General features: G+C 35.7%; 1 protein-coding gene across 11 annotated transcripts in view; it reads left to right on the top strand.

The window, feature by feature from the left end:
* Positions 1 to 17,806, top strand: part of OMA1 (OMA1 zinc metallopeptidase) — a 163,814-nt gene that overhangs the window by 36,666 nt on the left and 109,342 nt on the right. For all 11 annotated transcript variants that reach the window (XR_013401597.1, XM_015140686.3, XM_077955483.1 and 8 more), the window contains one exon: positions 11,640 to 11,789. Coding sequence is in view for 10 of the 11 variants with exons in the window: in XM_015140686.3 (XP_014996172.2) it covers positions 11,640 to 11,789 (150 nt within the window). In the remaining variant the exon portion in view is untranslated. The remainder of the gene's footprint in view (positions 1 to 11,639; positions 11,790 to 17,806) is intronic.

Below are 17,806 nucleotides of genomic sequence, written 5' to 3' on the forward strand. Positions count from 1 at the left end.
GGAGTCTACAGAGGCAGGCAGGCCTCCTTGAGCTGTGGTGGGCTCCACCCAGTTGGAGCTTCCCAGCTGCTTTGTTTACCTACTCAAGCCTCAGCAATGGCAGGTGCCCCTCCCCCAGCCTGGCTGCTGCCTTGCAGTTTGATGTCAGACTGCTGTGCTAGCAATGAGCCAGGCTCTGTGGGTGTGGGACCCTCTGAGCCAGACGCAGGATATAATCTCCTGGTATGCCCTTTGCTAAGACCCTTGCAAAAACGCAGTATTAGGGTGGGAATGATCCGAGTTTCCAGGTGCAGTCTGTCACAGTTTCGCTTGGCTAGGAAAGGGAATTCCCTGACTGACCCCTTGCGCTTCCTGGGTGAGGCGATGCCTCGCCTGCTTCGGCTTATGCTCAGTGTGCTGCACCCACTGTCCTGCACCCACTGTCCAACAAGCCCCAGTGAGATGAACCTGGTACCTCAGTTGGAAATGCAGAAATCACCCATCTTCTGCGTAGCTTGCCCTGGGAGCTGTAGACTGGAGCTGTTCCTATTTGGCCATCTTGGAACCGCCTCCTGAACTTGATTCTTCTTTGTGGCTTGTATCTTTTTTTTGGACCCTGATGCATCAGGCTCCCTTGACTTCTTGCCATTGTAGCATTCAAATCACGTCAACATAATCCTCCTTTTCCTCATTCTCTCCTTCCTAGGCAACCTTTTGATTATAGCCTGGCTTCCTGTGTAACATGCCTAAAAGGGAGAGAAAATGCTGACCCAAGGACATAGATGCTTGTGCTCTTGCTGGTTTGGGCAGCTGTAGTTATCTCTGTAAATTAAGAAGTTTGCATTCTGATTTTATGTCAATCTTGTGAGCTTGGTTAGTGGGAACTATTTCTGAGAGATGGTTCTATTGGTCATGTGCAGTCCCATTGGATTTATGAGATTTCAATATGCAAAATTCACAAAAATGATGTTACTCATGAAGCCTCTTTCAAAGTAGGCAGCCTACTTTCCCTGGGGTTCTCTGCTGCTCCTCTGCTCTTGGCTATGAGTGATTTTATTGTGCATATTTACATTTTTATAGGCGTTCTTTTAATTTTTCATTTGGAAGGCATTTATCATTATATAAATTATCAGAATGATTAATATAGAATTAGTAATGACTGGTAGGACCAACATGTGAATTAAGCATAGAATAGCAAGCTGTTCAGTCATCAGCTGACAAAAGATGTCCTGTTAAGTATTTGATTTTTTGGGATATGAATATTCATTTGTCACTGTAAAGAACTTTTGACACTTTACAGTCATTATGGAAATGACTTTTTAAAAATTTCACAAGCAACAAAACTGTCAGTTTTAATTTTTTCATAACAGTTTCTTAAGTTTGGAAAACTGAGTTTCTTTTGGTGGTTCTGAACTGGGATGGGGTAGCTTTCTTGGATGACATTGTGTATGATTGTTTCTGATTGTCACAGTTATTGGGGAAGTGGGGGGAATTATTGATGTTTAATGGGAGGGGAGTGGGGATAATAAATATCCTATGGTGGCTTGGAAAGCAGTCACTGGGAGTAATCCCCAAAGCCTGTTAAGTGGCCCATTTGGGAAACACGGCCTGCTAGTTTCCTCAAGTAACCTGAGATAACTGTGCCAATAGCACCATCTAGTGAGGGCATTAGGTAATAAGCAAAATCTACTTTTCATCACAGAAATGAGAAAATTTCAAATTCTAAACTTTATTTAAAATAGTACCTTGTAGAATCGTAGACTTTTAGAGCAGGAAGGAAAATTGGAGCTAATTTAATCTACCTTCTCATTTTACAGATAAGAAAACCAGAATCCAAAGATGTGAAGTGATTTATCTAATAACCTATACCTAGTTAGTAGGAAGACCCTTAGTTCTTGTTTTTCAGGTTAGTATTCTGAGCTTTCATCACAGCAGACTATCTTTGTGTTTTATTTGGGTTACTGTTTTAGGTTCTTTGCTTAATGATTCTTTTAAGAAAGAAAAGAATCAGTAAGTAAGGAGACCATCTTATTTAATAGGTATGTTGTAAAGTAACTTTCATAATGCATACATTATTTTGAACTTAATTTTATCACCCAGATAAATGAGATAGGCTGTGTGTATTCATCTGATTTTTCATTGCTATGATTTGAGCCGTTAAGTCTTATGATAAAACTTTACCTAAGATAGAGGGAAAAAAGTAACATGAAAATTTATCAAAATTTAATTTATTGATTGGTGAACTGACATGCTGGCAATCAAAAGATGCAGAAAATTGGGCAAAAAATCAAGATTAAATGACCAACATATGTCTTTCATTTCTATGTTGGAGCACGTGAAGTATTTTTGATAAATTTTCTCTTAGTGTGAGGGATTGGCAAATACTGCGAATGGCTTAGCTGAAATTACCTCAAGATTATGTTGCATTTAGTTGGAAAAGAGCAATTTTAAATTATTGACTAGAAAAATGTTGTTTAGAGAATAAGTGGGTTACAAAATAAAATGAGCTTTAAGAAGTGCTGCCATCAGCAATATTGGAAAATGATGAACCTATGGAAGTATGTGAGACTGAAATGAACTAGTTTCTGGTAGATGATGACAATAATGATGGTAGTGTATAATAATCAATAACATTTTATTTTATTTTATTTTATTTTATTTATTTTTTTGAGACAGAGTCTTGCTGTGTAGCCCAGGCTGGAGTGCAGTGGCTCGATCTGGGCTCACTGCAAGCTCCGCCTCCCGGGTTTATGCCATTCTCCTGCCTCAGCCTCCTGAGTAGCTGGGACTACAGGCACTTGCCACCACGCACGGCTAATTTTTTGTATTTTTAGTAGAGACAGGGTTTCACCGTGTTAGCCAGGATGGTCTCGATTTTCTGACCTCGTGATCCGGCCGCCTCGGCCTCCCAAAGTGCTGGGATTACAGGCGTGAGGCACCACACCCGGCTTCAGTAACATTCTTAATGTGCTGGGCACTGTCCTGAGTGTATTACATGTGTTCATTCTTTTGATCTTCGTAACAACCCTGTGAGGTATGGGTAAACCTGAGGGATGGAGGAGTTAAGTAACTTGCCAAAGCTCTCACAGACAGTAAGGTTTCTGCCTCCCAAAGTGGAGATAGATTAGTTTCTGAGAGGGAGCTTTCCATCTTATATTTGCCTGCTGGAAACAGTTTTGGTTTTCTGCAGTATTGCCTCTAAAATAATGATCATTTTTATATCTGTTTTGGTCCCTTTAAATCTTATAACAGCCTCAGTGTATTTTGCTAGCTGTAGGAGCCCAACTCCCCCGGCCACAATCCTTTGTAGTATTGTCTCAGATGATTATTTTACCTATCACATGTCTATGTGGAATACAGGAGAGGATGCTACAATGACTGGGACAAGTATAGGGTGTTAATGGTTTCCTAAAAGAAGATTCAGATTCATTCAGTGTTAGGATTTACTTTTGGAAGGGGGTGATGGCTAAGAGGAGCTTTGTTGGAGCGTCTAGTGAATACAGACAGCAAAATTCAGAGATACTTTTCATCTTTGCATTTCTAGTGAAAACGTTGGCTACAGGTAACGGTACAGTTAGGCTTTTACTTGGTCTAGATCTATTTATACATATTTCTCTAGTATTGTTTTGGCATTGGGAAATGGTGAAATTATAAGAACAATTTTTATACTACTGTATTCTTTATGAATATGTCCCACTGAGTTTATAATTTAATAGTAGCAAATTCTTTCTCAATATGTGCATTAATGCATATTCATATACATTTATATTCTCTGGATTGTACTAGAACCTTCTTGTAAATTCATGACATCATCACTTAGGACCAAACATAGCATCTCGCAATTACCATAGGCCTCTGGTTGCTCACCAGGGGAAAGGAAGGATAGAAATAGTGTCCACTATGTTCTGAGTCCTAGACTGGCTGCTTTGCAAGAATTATCACATTTTAACTTGATAATTAACTGCTTTAATTTAGTTTTACAGATGAATCTGAGACTCCTAGAGACCAAATTATTGACCTAGGGGCAAAAACTCTGTCTCCAGACTACTTGGTTTCAAATTATGGCTCTGTCACTTAACTAGCTGTTTGAGCTTTGTCAAGTTATGTAGTCACTGTGGATCTTGGTTTCTTCATCTAATGTGTAAAGTGAGGGTCCTACCAATATTTACCTCATGAGGTTATTATGAGGATTAAATGAGTTAATATAATGTGTTAATATTTGTAATACACTTAAAACAGTGCCTAGTATGTGGTGTCCTATAAATGACTGTTAATAAATAAAATAATTAGTATTTTGAACCCAGATATTTCTGGTTCTAAAACCTGTAGTCTTTCCATTATCATAGTTTACTGTCTCAAAAAATGTTCTAGGACCAAAGTATTTCACTGAGACATATTTTCTTATGTTTCTCTGGCCAGTGGTAGCCATTATTAGTTGTGTTTTAAGAAGGAAAGGTTACCTAGAGTCTAATTCTTTCTTTGTGTACCTCCAGTTGCTTAATAAGTTATTTAGTTCAGTTCAATAATTTTATTGAAGCAGTGAGTTAGACTGAATTAGTTGCTGTATCAGTCCATTTTCACAGTGCTGTAAAGAAATACCCAAGACTGGGTAATTTATAAAGGAAAGAGGTTTAATTGACTCACAGTTCTGCATGGCTGCTGGGGAGGCCTCAGGAAACTTACCATCATGGTGGAAGGGGAAGCAGGTACGTCTTACATGGTGGCAGGAGAGAGAGAGAGTATGTAAGAGCGGGGAAAACTGCCTTATAAAATCATCAGATCCCATGAGAACTCACTCAGTATCATGAGAACAGCATGGGGGAACTGCTCTCATGATCCAGTCACCTCCTACCAGGTCCCTCCCTCGACACATGGGAATTAAAATTTGGATTACAGTTGTTGATGAGATTTGGATGGGGACACAGCCAAACCATATCAGTTGCTTAATAAGTTGTTAGTTTTCTTCAATAATTTTCTTGAAGCAGATGAGTTAGACTTGTGATAAACTGAGTATTTATTTTTAAAATGTCTTTATTTTGGTCTATCCTTGTTACATTTTTTCTCTTTTTTAGTAAGTACATTTAACATGAGATCTACTCTCTTAACTTTTTAATTGTACAATACACACTTAACTATAGGCACATGTTATATATTAGATCTCTAGATCTTACTCATTTTGCGTAACTGAGACTTTATATCCATTGAATAGCAACTCCTCATTTCCTCCTACTTCCAGTCTCTGAGAAACACTATTCTTTTCTCTATTTCTACAAGCTTGCCACTTTAGATACATACCACATCTAAGTGGAATCATGTAGTATTTGTCCATTTGTGACTGGCTTATTTCACTTAGCTTAATGTCCTCAAGGTTTATCCATATTGTTGCATATGACAGGATTTCCTTTTTTAAGGCCACATAATATTTCAGTGTATGTTTATACCACATTTTCTTAATCTGTTCATTCGTTGAGGAACATTCAGGTTGTTCCCGCTTCTTGGCTATTGTGAATAATGCTGCAATGAATGTGGAGTGCAAATCCCTTTGAGATCCTGATTTCAACTCTTGGATAAATATCCAGAAGTGGGATTGTTAAATCATAATGTTAGTTCTTTTTAAACATTTTTTGAGTAATCTTCATACTGTTTATCATAAAGGCCACACCATTTTATATTCTCACTGACAATGTACAAGAGTTCCAGTTTCTTCACATCCTTGCCAACACTTACCTCTCTTGTTTTTTTAATAATAGATATCCTAACAGGTGTAAGGTGATATTTCATGGTGATTTTGGTTTGCATTTCCCTGATGATTAGTGATATTGAACATTTTTTCTAATACCTGTTACCTACTTTTGAATGTCTTTTTTGAAGAAATGTCTATTGAGGTCCTTTGCCCATTTTTTGAATTGGGTTTTTTGTTTTTTCGCTATTGAATTGTAGAAATTCTTTGTATATTTTAGAAATTAACTGTTTATCAGATATTTGGTATACAAATGGTTTTTCCCATTCCATAGATTGCCTTTCACTCTGTTTCCTTTGCTGTGCAGAGCTTTTTGGTAGTTCCACTTGTCTATTTTTGCCTTTCGTTTCCTGTGCTTTTGGTATCATATTCACAAAATCATTGCCAAGACCAAAGTCATGAAACTTTTCCCTTATATTTTCTTCTAGGAGTTATATAGTTTTAGGTCTTACGTTTAAATCTTTAATCCAGTTTTAGTTGGATTTTGTGTGTAGTGTAAGATAAGGGTCCAGTTTCATTCTTTTGCATGTGAATATTCAGTTTTTCTAGCACCATTTGTTGAAGAGATTGCTCTTTCCTCATTGTGGGGTGTGTGTGTGTGTGTGTGTGTGTGTGTGTGTGTGTGTGTGTGTTTGAGACAGGGTCTTGCTCTGTCACCCAGGCTAGAGTGCAGTGACGTGATCACAGCTTACTCTAGCCTCGACTCCCCAGGCTCAGATGATCCTCCCACCTAAGCCTCTTGGTCCACAGGCGTGTACCATCACACCTGCCTAATTTTTTGTAGAAATGGTTTCACCATGTTGCCCAGGTTGGTCTTGGACTCCTGGTCTCAAGCAATCCATGTGCCTCAGCCTCCCAAACTGCTGGGATCACAGATATGAGCCACCATGCCTGGCCTCCCATTGTATATTTTTGGTACCCTCATCAAAGATCTGTATTTGTGTGGGCTTAATTTTGGGTTCTCTATTCTGTTCCATTCATTGAATGATTATCTTTATGCTAATACTATACTGTTTTAATTACTGTAGCTTTGTAATATATTTTGAAATCAGGAAGCATGATGCCTCTAGTCTTACTCTTTTTCAAGATTGCTTTGGCGATTTGGGGTTAGTTGTGGCTCCATATGAATTTTAGGATATTTTTTTCTGTTTCTATAAGAAAGTGCCAATGGAATTTTCATAGAGATCTCATTGAATCTGTAGACCACTTTGGATGGTATGGATATTTTAACAATATTAAGTCTTACAATCCATGAACATGGGATGTCTTTCCATTTATTTGAGTTGTCTTTAATTTCTTTCATTGGTTTTTTAAAAATACTTTTTAGTGTACAAGGCTTTCACCTCCTTAGTTTGGTTTAATAAGTATTTTATTCTTTTTAATGTTCCTGTAAGTGGAATTGTTTCTTAATTTCCTGTTTGGATAGTTTGTTGTTAGTGTGTAGAACATAACTGATTTTTGTATGCTGATTTTTGTATCCTAATTTTACTGAATATATTTATTAGTTCTAACGAGTTTTTGTGTGTATGTGTGTGGCGTCTTTAGTTTTCTACTTTTAAGATCATATTATCCAGAAATCATTTTACTTATTTCTTTCTGATTTAAATGCCTTTTATTTCTTTCTCTTGCCTAATTGCCCTGGCTAGGACTTCCAGTGCTATATGGAACAGAAATGGCAAGATTGGGCATTCTTGCCTTGTTTCTGGACTTAGAGGAAAAAATTTTTGTTTTTCACTCTGAAGTGTGATGCTAGCTGTGGACTTTTCATATATAGCTATAATTATGTTGAGATAATTTTTTTCTATCTCTAGTGTTTGAGAGTTTTTATCATGAAAGGATGTCTAATTTCGTCAAGTGCTTTTTCTGCATCCGTTGAGATGATCATGTGTTTTTTTATTCTGTTAATGTGGTATATCACCTTAATTGATTTTTGTGTGTTGAACCATTCTTGATTACCAGGGAATAAATCCTCCTTGGTCATGAGGTGTGATCCTTTTAATATGCTTTTGAATTTGGTTTGCTAGTATTTTGTTCAGAATTTTTGCATTTATGTTCATCAGGGATATTGGCCTGTAATTTTTTTTTTTTTTTTGTAGTGTCTTTGGCATAGGTATCAGAGTAATGCTGGCCTCATAAAATGAATTTGGAAGTGTTCCCTCCTCAATTTTTTGGAAGACTTTGAGAGTTATTGACATTAATTCTTTAAATGTTTTTGGTAGCATTCACCAGTGAGGTCATCTGGTTCTGGTTCTGGGGTTTTCTTTGTTGGGAAGTTTTTTTATTATTGATTCAATCTCATTAGTTATAGATTTGTTCATATTTCCTATTTCTTTATTATTCAATCTTAGTGGGTTATATATTTCTTGGAGTTTATCCATTTCTTCTAGCTTATCCAATTTGTGGGCATATAATTGTTCAGAGTAGTCTCTTATGATCCTTTGTATGGTATAAGTTATAATGGTATGTTGTAATGTGTCCTCTTTCATTTCTGATTTTGTTCATTTAAGGCTTTTTTTTCTTAATTACTCTAGACTTGTCAATTTTGTAAATCTTTCCCCCAAAAGCTCTTAGTTTTAGTTTTTTTTCTATTTTTTAATTCTCTGTTTCCTTTATTTATGCTCTAATCTTTATTATTTCCTTCCTTCTGCAAACTTTGGGCTTAGTTCTTTTTTTTTTTTTTTTAGATCTACAGGTATAAAGTTAGTTTATTTGCTTTCTTTCTTCTTTTTTTAAATGTAGGTGTTTATCACTATAAACTATACTCTTAGAACTGCTTTTGCTGTATCCCATCAGGTTTGTTATATTGTGATTTCATTTTCATTTGTCTCAAAATCATTTTCTTTTTGTTTTTTTCCTTGACCCATAGGCTGTACAGGAGTGTGTAGTTTGGGAGTATGCCTCAGAATTTCTGTTTAGTACTTTTTTACATTTTCTGAGTCTTTGTTGAAATTCTCACTTTGTTCATGCATTGTTGTGACCTCATTGAGTGTCTTTATGATGGTTATTTTGAATTCTCTTGTTAGATAAATAATATATTTCCCTTTCATTAGGGTCAGTTTCTGAAGATTTATCTTGATCCTTTGGTGCGTATTTCTCTGTTTATATTGTTCACTCTTACTGTTGATATCTACACATTAGGAAAAAACAGCAACCTCTTAGCCTTTACTGACTGTCGTTGTACAGGAGAAGATCTTCATCAGTCAGCACAGCAGAGATTCCGAGAACCTCTCAAACCTTCATGCTAGTCCAAACTGCTGTCTTTATTCTTAGTGGTGCCTAGGCGTCTAGGGTCCTCTCTGGTTCATCTGGTCCATATGCTGGGTTCTAGCAGTGCTACAAGACAGATGAGACAGAAGCCAGTCCCTTGGACAGCCCTCAGAAATGTTAGAATGTTGGACACATGATCTACCTCTTCCCCCAAGCCCTGCCCCAGGAGAAACTGGGCTCTGGAGTTTTTCTTCAACTCATTTAATGCTGAGCTTCAGGGAGTGGTCATGGCAACTGCCTGTATGCTTGTTCAAACTTCTGTTGCGTTATCACTGGCCCCTAGACATCTAGTGTGTTCTAGATTCCATCAGTGCTACAAGGCTGGCAAGACAGGAGCCAGTTCCTAGGGCAGCTCTTAAAAAAGTTGGAATGTTAGATACACAAGCCAACTTTTTCCTTCCCCAAGGAGTGGTGGGGAGCTGCGGGTGTTCTTATGATCATATGGTGCGCTGTATTGGGGGTACGTAATTGCTCTTGCAGATTATGGCAAGAAGGTGTCTCCAATTTTCTACCAGGTTTGATGTGGTTCATTTCGTATTTGTGCAGGTGCAGAGGCATTGCACCTTTAGTTTCAGGATTTCTCACAAAGGGAATTTGTATGTTATTGTTGAATCAGTGTGTTCATGTGGGGAAGGAGGGTTCAGGGCATCCTATTCTTCCGTCTTGCTGATGTCACCATGTTACTTATTTTTCCTAAATTGGAAAAATATGAATAAAATACTCATTTTGGAAACAAAATTATCTGACTTTAGTGGGTCTTTGAACTGGGTTTGAGAAGTACAGACAAACTCAACACTCTTATCTTAACATTAAAGTAGATATCTCAAGTCCCTTTTGAATACTTTTAGTTTGGAATACTTTCTAGTCTGTGGGGATAATTAATTTCTTTTTCTGTTTCTGCATATCAAATATTGCTTTAAAGATTCCCTTCAGCTGTGTTACTTAAAGATTGAATAGGGAAATATTTTGTCTTTTGATTAACAGTTTTAGGCTAAAAATATTAGATAAGTATGCTTTTGGTTTATATACCACACAAACTTCATGTTAGATAATTCACGAATTTGTAGTCCATTCAAATGTTTATCTTCCAGTTTTCAGAGGGGTTTCTTGTTTGTTAGAATTCTTTCGAGTCATTTTATATTTTTATGAATTATTTTAGAAGAATACTTGTTAATCTCAGCTTTTATTTTTATTGTGAATGTGATTACCTATTATTGAGGGACATATTCCTGTGGGTGTTTCTAATTCAGCATCAAATAATTATTTCTGCATAGATATATATGTTACATATGTACTTTACACATAAGCACACACACATCTTGCATATATAGATAAGTATATGTGTACAAACATGAATCATGTTTATGTTTGTTATATACATTTATCTTGTATATTCCTGTTTATATACATATAAACATGTATATCCATATCTGTGCAATAGTGTGTAAAGTACCTTGAATTCTTTTCAACTTAAAATACTCGGAGGTCTTAAGGAATTATATTTCTTTAAATATTAAGATTTACTTGAATTTAAAATTTTTTATTTTGCTAACATTTGGAAATGTTTTAATGGCATTTGTTAAGAAACGATGTAGCATGGATATTGACTAGCATGCCGTGTTCTATTAATATATTTGCCTTTTGGGGTTTCACAGTTACACTATTATAAACCTTTTTGAAAGTACATTTTAGTCAGTATAGTATATATATTTTTTCTTAGTTTTAATGAAAAGTAAAATGATTGGGAAATATAATCACTTTTTTTCCAGTTACTTATTATAGAAAGAAGAAGTTAAGAAATGTGAATAAATTGAACAAATTAATAAAATATTTATTAATAATCCACCGTATGGAGGATTTAAAAATAATTTTAATTATAAAATAATGTATTTTAATATAGTTTGGAAATAAAAGTCCTGCTCCCTCTCCACTATCAGATACCTCAGATACTTTCTTAGGGTAGCTACTGTTAACAATTTCTTAAATAGCTTTTTAGATATGTTCTGTGCATATACAAGTATATATGTATGAGTATGTATATGAGTGTATGATGGAATTGTGCATACACATACACAATATCTACATATATTCTTTTAAAAAGCACTAATGTACTTTTATATTATACTTTTATAAGGTACTGTGTTTTATAAGGTATAATATGAATTAAATATATCCTCCGTATACATTGAGAAAAGTGGGTAAATTGATGTGCACAATAAAAATGTCTTCTCTTTATGTTTATTTGAAGTTTTTTTCTGATTGGTCTAGTGGCATAGAAGTAAAGTTCCTTTAATGCAATTTAATAACAGATATTTTAAAACTTTATTTTTATGAAAACAAAATTTTTAATTTGTGTAAAAGATTTTACCCTTAATACATGTTCTTAATATTCATCATACTGAAAATAGTGAGCTATCTTTGGTTAGCAGGGTTATTGTGAATGTTGTATATGGGAGGGGCAGGCATTCTGTTACTTCAGTACTGTGATACCATGTTGTTTGAGGTGGGTCTTTTTCTAAGCAATGGGCATGTTCTACTTTTATTAAAATGATGATAGAAAATGACTTTAAAGCATGTAGTGACATAAAGTTGTATTTAAAAAACAATCCTCAAAACTGAACTCATTGTGTGGTTTTACTAATTTTGGTTTTAGGCTTGTGCAGACATAAGAGCCAGTTCAGTGTTTTGGCAGCAAATGGAGTTTGTCGATAGCCTGCATGGCCTACCCAAGATGCCAGAATGGTTATCTACACACCCTTCTCATGGCAATCGAGTTGAACATCTGGACAGACTTATACCTCAGGTGAGCTGACACTGTAGAAGGTGGGACATTGTTTTTACTGTATCATTTATTTTTAATGCTGTCACTTCTGCCTGGTAAAAGAGAGTTCTAGCCTATTAACTATTTTGATTACTATAATTATGGATTATCAGTTGTCAAAGAATTTGACTGAAAAGCAAAATTCTGCTTGTCCACAAGTCTTGGAGAATAAATTGCTGTGTACGGTTGACTTTTCTTAATAATGAAGGTTTAACTCCTTTAGTGTGAGACTTGAATTTTAACTGAGTTGATGAAAGTTTAAAACTCAAGGCATATTAAGTTTTTTAAACATGTTGATGATAATTTAATCTTTCCTTGGTGATTTAAGCTTTTTGTTAAAAATACCCAGTTAGTGAGCTGTACAAAAGTTTTGGGTCAAATGGATATTAATTGTAGTAGCGATGCTGGAATTTGTTTTTTTAGGAAAAAAAAATCTTCATGTTAGTTTGTTTCTGGTTATTTATTTCTTTATGAAGATAAGAGTGAAGCATTTGCTCTCTGGCTTTTCTTTTTGTGGAATTCATAAGTGGGTCAAGCTGAGGTGGCTTTCTGCCAAGCAGTTTTCAGTATCCTCTGAAAATCTTTTGATTTGTTGACATCATTCAAAATGTTCTTATGGTTTCCGTATCAGGACAAAATGGATGTTAGGCATCTCTGAGGCAGGTTACACGCTCTCTTCTATCTCACTTTTGTTAAATTTGGTGGCTTGTTATGAAAGCAGAACATTTTTTAGCAATTTAAGAATTGGTACTGGGCCATGCGCTAAAGCATAGCACAACAGATCCAGGTGTATTATAGAAGTATCTTTCTCATGCCTGTAATCCCAGCACTTTGGGAGGCTGAGGTGGGTGGATCACCTGAGGTCAGGAGTTCGAGACCAGCCTGGCCAACAGGGTGAAACCCCATCTCTACTAAAAATGCAAAAATTAGCCCGGTGTGGTGGCATGTGCTTGTAATCCCAGCTACTTGGGAGACTGAGGCAAGAGAATCGCTTGAACCCCGGAGGCGGAGGTTGCAGTGAGCCGAGATTGCTCTGCTGTGCTCCAGTCTGGGCGATAGAGTGAGACTCTGTCTCAAAAAAAAAAAAAAAAGTATCTTTCAGTATAACTTCAAATTCAGCCCAACAAATACTGAGTACCTCTTAAAAGAAAGAAATGATGCTAGATGTGGGGGATACAAAGAGGAATAAGACATGGTTCTTGATATTTACAGGACGCTAACATACATAAAGAATGATTATTAATACAAGGATATGATTTGTCATAAGAAAAATAAAAATATAGTGGTATACAGTTTGAAGGAAGATGAATCTGCATCTGGTTTGGGATAAGAAACTAGTGCAAGATTTATTCATTCATTCATTTGATCAATATTTATTGATACTTACTGATAATCTATTCTATATTCTATTGCTGGGGAATGAGCAAGGAACAAAACAGTCTGTTCTCTTGGAGTTAACATTCTAGTTAGGTAATGCAGATAAGAAACAAACATGTAGTATGCCTAGCAATAATAAGCACTTTGGGAAAAAATAAAGCAGGTTAAAGGTATTAGGGAGGGGAGGGGCGGCAGAGAAGGGGTATTAGTCTATGTTCTGTTGTCAAGGAAGGCCTCACTAATCAGAATCTGGAAGGAAGCACGGGAGCAAGTCCTCTAGCTGTCTGGAGGGAGAGAGAGCCTTTCAGGTTGAAGAAGCGGCTGATGCAGAGAACCTAAAGTGAACGTATGTTTGATGTGTTCAGGGAATAGCAAGGAAGACATTGGGGCTGAATGGAGTAAGGGAGGGGAAGAACAGTTCAAGATGAGGTGAAGGGGGACCAGACCATGAAGGATCTTCTAAGTCGTTTTAAGGACTTGACTTTCACTTTAAGTGATAGGGGAAGCTAGTTGAGGATATTGAGCAGAGGAATGACTTGATTTGACTCATGTTTTATTGTGATCACTGGCATTATTATGTGGAGAGTAGACTAGTAGGCAGGGAGATTATTTAGGAGACTTGTAATCCTGGTAGGAGATGATGGTGGCTTGGACCAAGGTATCTGGTAGCAGAAAATGGGGGAGAGAATCAGTCAGATTCTAGATATATTTTGAAAGGAGTAATGACAGGATTTGTTGGTAGTTTAGGCATACTTTGTGCCTTTTGTGAGCATTGAGGACAGCCAAGCTTGACTTCTTAACACCTATTTTAGTTTGTTCAGGTTGCTATAACAAAATATCATAGACTGGGTGGCTTATAAACAACAGAAACTTACTTCTCACAGTTTGGAAGGCTGTGAAGTCTTAGATCCAATTTCCAACAGGTTTGGTGTCTGGTGAGGGCCCACTTCCCAGCTCATAAACAGCCATCTTCTCCTTGTAACCTCACATGGTAGAAGGGGCAAGGGAGTTCTCAAAAGCTTCTTTTATAAGGGCGCTAACCCATTCATGAGGGCTCCACCCTTATGACAAGGTATGCCAAAGGCTCTTACCTCCTGATACCGTTACACTGGGAGTTGGAATTTCAACATACAAATTTTGGCGGGACACAAACATTCAGTCTATATCAGCACCTATCTTAACTAGATGTCATTTATATTCTTAATTTGAATAAAAAATATTTGAGAAAGAAGTAGCAGTGAAATTTACCTGATATAATATGTAGTAATTATTCCTCTTAAAAAGGGACTATAGGCATGGGACATTATGTATTTCATCAGTAACTGACTTGTACTGAGGATCACTGACTATAAGGTCCTTCATGCTATCCAAGGCCCCCGGGACTTTATTGCACCTGGGAGGCCTGGGCCTGTCTCTAAAGCAATAATAACAGTATGATTTTCTCTTGGATTTTTTCTTTGTATTTTTGCTCAATGAAATTCTAAAAATATGTGGTTTGTTTAATTAGATAATAAATTGTTAGCCAACTTTTCATGTGAAGACTTTGCTAAATTTTGAGTTGTCATTTCATCATCAAATTACTGAGCATCTTCAGAGAGGTAAAAACTGTGCTTTAGAGAAGTCTTTAAAATAATAATGAATTGATTAATGAGTAGGAAGAAAAATGGCTAGAGAAACAAATGTTATTTGTGAGCCAATGATGAAGACAAAGACATGACACATTTTGCTTCTAAAAATAAACGATCCTAGTTCAGAAACTTAATTTGAAAACCTCATATAATTTCTTATATTCCCCACCCCAAGTGATTAAATTCAATTTGAAAGTAATACAACTCTATTGCAATATTGGGAATAACTCAGTGGTTGAAGTGAAACTGATAGTACAAGGGTATATTGTTAATTAGAATACACAGTCATAACTCAAAAGATTGGAATTCCCTATTATCGTAGTCTAATTTCTGTAATGAAAGAAGGCAGTTTCTCAGGCAGTGTATAGAATTATGTGAGTCTATATACTACTACTACATTTTAAAATTATATTTTATGTAGCATGCTCTAGTGCGTATGTTATGTTCTACCTAAGGCTCCTGTCCTTTGACATCTCTAGCAGTATGGTGAAGTGACGATCCCCTCAAAGGCAGTTGAGAATACAGCACTAGAGAGCACAGACAAGTCCAGGCCAGAGATTTCAGAGTTTCAGAGTCATCTAAACAGAAGCGATAGTTGAAGCAATGAGAATGGATGAGTTCATGTAGGAAGTGATTAGAGAAAAATATCAAAGTAACAGTATTACATATTTTCCACATTTAATGGATGAGAGGAAGACAGAGCCTGTGTTGGTTCAGATTCATAGAAGGAGAACCAAGAAAGCAGGATTCTGTGGTTCTGTGATTAGAACACAAATTTTCACCATTGTGATTTTTAAACATTAGCTTATTTAAGATTGCATATTTTTATTTCTTATTGGATTCCTTGCATATCGTCACAAAAAATGTATTGTTTCTTACTATAAATGTATTGTTTCTTCTTATAAAACTACTAATCCTATTGGATCAGGGCCCCACCCTTCAGACCTCATTAAACCTTAGTTACCTCCTTTTAGGCCTTATTTCCAAATATAGTTACACTGGAGGTTGGGACTTCAAAATATGAATTTTAGAGGAACACATGAGTCCTTATCAGACAGTTATGTTTGAGCAGAGATGGGAGGGGTGCAGGAATAGCAGTGTAAAATGGGGTCATTCAGCAATCAAAGAAGGTTTCATTGAGAAGCTGATACTTGAACACAGACTTGAAATAAGTGAAGGAGCCAGGCTTGTGGCTGTCTTGGGGAAGAGTACAAGGCTGTGGGGCAGGAGCAACAACAAGAAAACCAGTGTGGGTGGAATGGCGTGAGCAAGGGAAGGAGGAGGGCGTGGGCCTTTGGCTTTTGTTCACAGAGATGGGACACTAGTGGAGGGATTTGAGCAGAGGACTGGAGGAGTGACAAGGTCACTTATGTTTGAAAACAATGTGATCTACAACTCCTGCAAAGCAGTACCGTAATATAATTTTGGATCATTTTACCATAGTATATTGTTCAGAAAATAGATTAGTTCCTTTCTTGCTTTGTTTTTAAGTCAAGATAACACATCACATTGGAAAAAAAAGCAAATCTTTGCTTTTTAAAATGTGAATTTCAAGATTAAACATGTATAAATTGCCTAGTTAAATATGATCTTGTGATCCATTAGCATTTAAAAAGGATAAATACAGGTTTGTAGCAATTATTACTTGTAGTTAATAAGCTGATGTTATAATTTTATTTACTTGAAATAATCAGTTAAACACATATTACACATATTTTGGTTATCATAACAACTTGGGTGAAAAAATGAAGAGAGATGTATCAATTTGTTGATGTTTAATAGTATGACAGTTTTAAAACTATAGTTAGACTGTTCAGACTTTATGTATATTATAATTTGCCCTTGAGACACCTTATTTAACTTTTTTCTATAAAGATTGTTATAAAATATGAATAGATGTGAATAAGAGAAATCTGCTTCAAAGATTTATTTTAAAACTGAGAATATTTAGACTGAATTTCTTATTCTCCACTTCACTTATGAACCCCGTTTCTCTCTGCCATTCCCTCTTTGTTGGGTGAAGGGTATGGAGAATGATAGAACATATAGGAAAAATATTTAATTTGAACTTACTCATTGTTTATGGTTATGTTTATAATCATAATTTGAATAGGATATATATTTGAACGTTTTTAGAGCTTTCAATTCTGGCTTTATTCAGAAACTGTAAAAAATCTTTATCAAATTCACTTCATTCAATTTTTAGATATCAGAATCACTTGATGGCTGCATTCATATTAATCTCATTTTATTCTGAATCCTTTACACTTTCAGGAAGCCAGGGGTTTGAACTCATGTAAATCATTCTTATGCATTTATAATTGGACAAAGTAAATGAATAAATCATTAATATTATACATCTCTTGAGCAGAAAATATGAGAGTGTTTAACATTGACGTGAAATGTCGTTGTTGGCCAGTGTACACAAACATACACTGTTCACCTTACAGAATTTCATTTTGTCTGACATAAAGAGTGTTGAGGAAAAGGCAAATATCATAGCAGCTACTGTAATTGAATTGGCCTGTGAATCATATAAAGCCAGGAAGCCTGACAGTAACATTGTCTAAACCCTTAAAAAAAACATTATGGTGCATGCGATGTGTATCTACTTGAGGCTGAAATGAATGGGCTATTAGAAAAAATTGCTTTTAAGGGGAAAGGATTGATATTTTTAGAAAAACATGCTAAAAAGTAAGATGATTTTTTTCCCCCTTGAAATGTCTTGCTTTCTGTTTTCAAAGGAAGCTTTTAATCCAGTCATGAAGACTCTCTGGTATTAATTTTTTTCCATTTTTTTCTTTTTTTTTAAACTTACTTTTTTTTTTGTGAGTAAGTATTTGATGTTTTACTTGATATGTAATACCTGTCAGAATACTGATGTGTATTAGTAGTTGTTTCGTAAATACTTAGTTGTTACTGGGAATAAGTATAGCCAGTGTTTTTTTTTTTTTTTTTTTAATACGAGTGTTTATTTTTTATGTACTTTAATTT

The sequence above is a fragment of the Macaca mulatta genome, chromosome 1, assembly GCF_049350105.2.
Source record: "Macaca mulatta isolate MMU2019108-1 chromosome 1, T2T-MMU8v2.0, whole genome shotgun sequence".
Taxonomy (NCBI): domain Eukaryota; kingdom Metazoa; phylum Chordata; class Mammalia; order Primates; family Cercopithecidae; genus Macaca; species Macaca mulatta.